This window comes from Octopus bimaculoides, chromosome 23, assembly GCF_001194135.2.
Source record: "Octopus bimaculoides isolate UCB-OBI-ISO-001 chromosome 23, ASM119413v2, whole genome shotgun sequence".
NCBI lineage: Eukaryota > Metazoa > Mollusca > Cephalopoda > Octopoda > Octopodidae > Octopus > Octopus bimaculoides.
Window position 1 is genome coordinate 35,269,856 of NC_069003.1, and position 3,906 is coordinate 35,273,761.

The window sequence follows — 3,906 nt, forward strand, 5'->3', positions numbered from 1 at the left end:
TCTCTCTCTCTCTCTGTATATATATATATATATAGTGTCAACAGAGTTAGCGGTATAATAACCGACAAAGGGATAAATATCCGTATATACTATCGGTTAGCCGTATTATCCTCGGGCATTGATGTGCAGGCAACAACAGGATAAACAAGAGTTGATCAGGAACCAATGCAAATAATCAGAAAATGGAGCATTGTATGTGTTTATAAGTGTAGGGGGTAAACATAACTATGTTTGTTTATGAATATGTATGCGAGTTGTTGATAAATGAGAGTTCTGTTAAGAAACTGAACGACCGACCAACCATATTGTCTTGATTTCAAACTTTACTGAAGCTAATATGTTACAATCTGAAGAAAACTGTACAATAGTTTGTTGAATAAACTAAAGTTTCACATATACAGAGCAAACATTGAAGGATATGAGGCTGTTGCCTTCCTCCATTTCCAAAGTTATCTCCAGAGATAAACAATAGCAACGACCAAGAATCGAAACCTTGTAATCTTGTCAAGCCGGTGACTTGAATTAGAAGGTCTTTGGTTTGCTACACAAAAAGCAGAAATATAATAATTAATATAAACTCTCATAAAAGGAACAAATAAAACCAATATGGAAAAAGAGACGTCGATAGTGTTCTGGAAGTAGACTTAATCAGAGATCATAATCAAATAAGTCGATAAAACACTGCTTGAAAATTTGTTTCGTCTTTAGCAAAATCTCTAGGAAGGTCATAAACTGCCCACCATTGCTTAAATATCTAACACCTACAGAAAAGAGCAGAACGTCAAATACATGTCAAGCTGTACATTGATATATTTCAGTTCGGCAGAGTCCAGTTTTTAGAAGCTTTAGTTTTTATTTTACTGAAGAGTAACGAGATGTTTTGAAACCTCTGTTTAATGTTATCATTTCAAGCGTTTTGACCAGAGATGATGCCGCCATCTTCATTGATTGTAACAGAACGTGTTTTTGAACTGGGCTACAAGAACTCTTCCAATGAACTGATTTAGAGTCTCCGAGTCCGGAAGCCTGATGTAGTGGTCTTGAATAGGTTGCGATGCCAGGCTCGAGAAGCAAACTATTTGGGTGGAATCCGGTTCCGGTCCGATGAGAAGAACATAGACGTCAGAATGCTCTTTGATAAGTACCGCTTCTCCAAGAGTATTTTCATCGCAGTAATTCCAAGAACTTAACACTAACAACACTGCACTGCGCCAGTATTTCTTCTTTCTCACTAAAATTAGAAAAAGAAAATAAAAATATTGAATTATTATTATTATTTATTATTATTTATTATTATTCGTTTATATTAGAAATCATTATTATCTGTGAATTTTACTGTAGCAAGACTTGTTTCAAAACTTTTGGGGGGGGGGGAGAGATTTTTTTCAGATCTGAATCACCATTTCTCTGTCGAGTCATTTGAACTGTTTCAAAAAAGGCGAGCAACTTGTTGACTTTTTTTTCGACTAGACTGGAAAAGTAATAAGGATACTTTGACTTAACGTTAACGAGAAACGCCCCGCCTCCAAGCAAAAACCTTTGCCTGCTGTACATAAAAGAAACAAAGACAAAAAAAAAAAAAGGAAGGAAAAAGCAAAAATATTGCAAAGCAGAGCCCACAAGGTTACGAAGCAAAAATGATGTTTCTGTGGATTTTGATAGGAATGAGTGTGATTTTGATCTTCTGCTAAACAGGCAACAAAAAATCGCAGCTTTGCTAAGGTCGCGTCCACACAAGAAATTTTAGATTTCTCAATGTCCAGTCTGAGAAGCACCTATGACAATGATGAGCTACGACTGACTGTGTCTCTCTACCCGAGAAATTTGTCTAATAGCAGCCATGAAGGAAGTTGACGTATCTACTTCACGAATAGAGGAAGTTTTTCATGTGTCCTCTAATGGCAAATTAAAGGCTGCTTTGATCAAGGAGTGGGACACGGTCTTGTTTCTCGAGGAAAGCAATGTACACGTTGTTGTTCATGTGGTTTTCTGGGACCGACGCGAGATGAAGTGGCCAGCAGAATGTCATTATAGATCGATCGATAGAATGTGATTATAAGATCGATCGATCGATAGGCTTGTGCAGCAGTACATGTCTAATGCAACATAAAAGTGACAGTATGAGGCAGTGTTTCCTTAGCATGTTGTCACTTTTGCAGCAGACTGAGAGAATGGTAAATCTAGTGATGAGGCACTACTTTTCCAATAGTTCACAAAACACTGCCAATCATTGTTCTAACATACTCCGTGTTAGTATTAAGATATTTAGTGTTAACATACTTCAAGATGGTTTATTCAAATATCAAAATGTTAGAATTCCTTCCTTAATCTTGCAGCTGAGTATATCTGATTTCATCCATTATTCTAAACTCATCATATCTCAGTCCCTAAATCCTGACTTAATTAACTTCCATCATTTATAACTTAGCAAGGTTTTTCCCCTGGTCCAGCAATCCATCTTTGCTCAATTTTTTTCCCACAGCTGAAAGATTTCAAATTCAACATTAACCATATTAAATTCACTCGAGGTTTTTTTTGTCTATCATCCAGTCAAAGAGAGTGGGACATTTTATAAACATTTCTCTTCCTTATCAGAGTTCATGAGTCGGTGTAATTATGGCAAATCATAACAGTCACAAAGATTTCACTTATCTCCTCAGAAATTCAGTGATATTTATTACTTTATCCACTTGCAAATATAGTTATACATATTTCTTTGTCTACGCACAGATTTTCATAAAAGCATTTATTTTTCAACCACGTACTTAACCCACGCGGTTTCCTTGTCTTTCCGCGGCTTTAACCGAAGTTATTCTCTTCTCAGACCACAGACTTGGCCATACCAATCTCCATGTTTACACAGACGTCTGCTTATTAACTATATCCTCTGTTTACCAACAGACATGGCTCTAGGTATTTCCTTTTCTTCCCACAGACCAAAGAATCGGTATTTCCTTATCTATTTACATGCCACTAAAACGTCAGAATGTCTTCGTCAGCCCAAAATCATCGCTGGTCGTATTTCCTCATTGACCCACTAATCTAACTATTAGTCAGTTTTATTATTTTTTTAAAAATAATTATCTACACACTTAATTCTGCGCATTTCCTTGTCTCATCCCTAAATTCAACTGCTTCTTATATTTTTTAACTTATTTATTTATTTATTTATTATCCGCTCATCCACTCACAAAAACATTAACGAAGCAGTTTTAAACTTTTACTCTTATTTCCTTTAACTCGGGTGAATCACGTTTTCCTTTTTTTATTTAAGAAAAACAACTGAAACGAAAAAAGAAGCAAGTCTCCAGCGGTTACTCTACAATCTATTTATAACGAATTTGTTTATATTTCCGATAGAAACTGAAGCTAGATATGAGACAATTATTAGTGGAAATTAAATATTCAAATTTATTAATAGAAAAATGCTTTTCTCACATAAAAACAACCCACACCAAACAATATCTATGTATGGACGTATACATATATGTACGTATGCATGTGAACAAAAACAACATGCATTTTTGTATCATTCCTAGCAATCAGTAATAGCACATTCTCTCAGCACATGTTTTCAAACAAACAAGCGGCCATCGCTGACAATCCGCCCCAACCAAAATAATATCCTCGTTAATACCCTCAACCATCCACCACAGTTACACAATAGGGGTCGCCACCGACTATAGCACGCACCCCTTCCTCTCTCTAAGTAGTACAACAAATAAAAATAGATGTGCAGTGTATTTTGCTTGCAGTAAAACTGCAACTATAGCTTTACACCCCAGTGCTTCGCAGTCCCAAACCACGCCTATTATTTATTCATTTATGAAAACTGCGGAAACAACGTCACAAGTTCTATTCTTATCAGTGGAAATTGGTATACATACATACATACATACATACATA

The 3,906-nt window shown here is 35.8% G+C and overlaps 1 protein-coding gene across 2 annotated transcripts in view; it reads right to left on the bottom strand.

Annotated features, from left to right (window-relative positions):
- Nucleotides 1-305: 305 nt before the first annotated feature.
- The window catches only part of LOC106878303 (uncharacterized), a 35,121-nt gene continuing 31,520 nt past the window's right edge, over nucleotides 306-3,906 (bottom strand). For both annotated transcript variants that reach the window (XM_052975994.1, XM_014927488.2), the window contains exon 3: nucleotides 306-1,231. In XM_052975994.1, coding sequence (XP_052831954.1) covers nucleotides 942-1,231 — 290 coding nt within the window. In that variant the 3' untranslated portion in view covers nucleotides 306-941. The remainder of the gene's footprint in view (nucleotides 1,232-3,906) is intronic.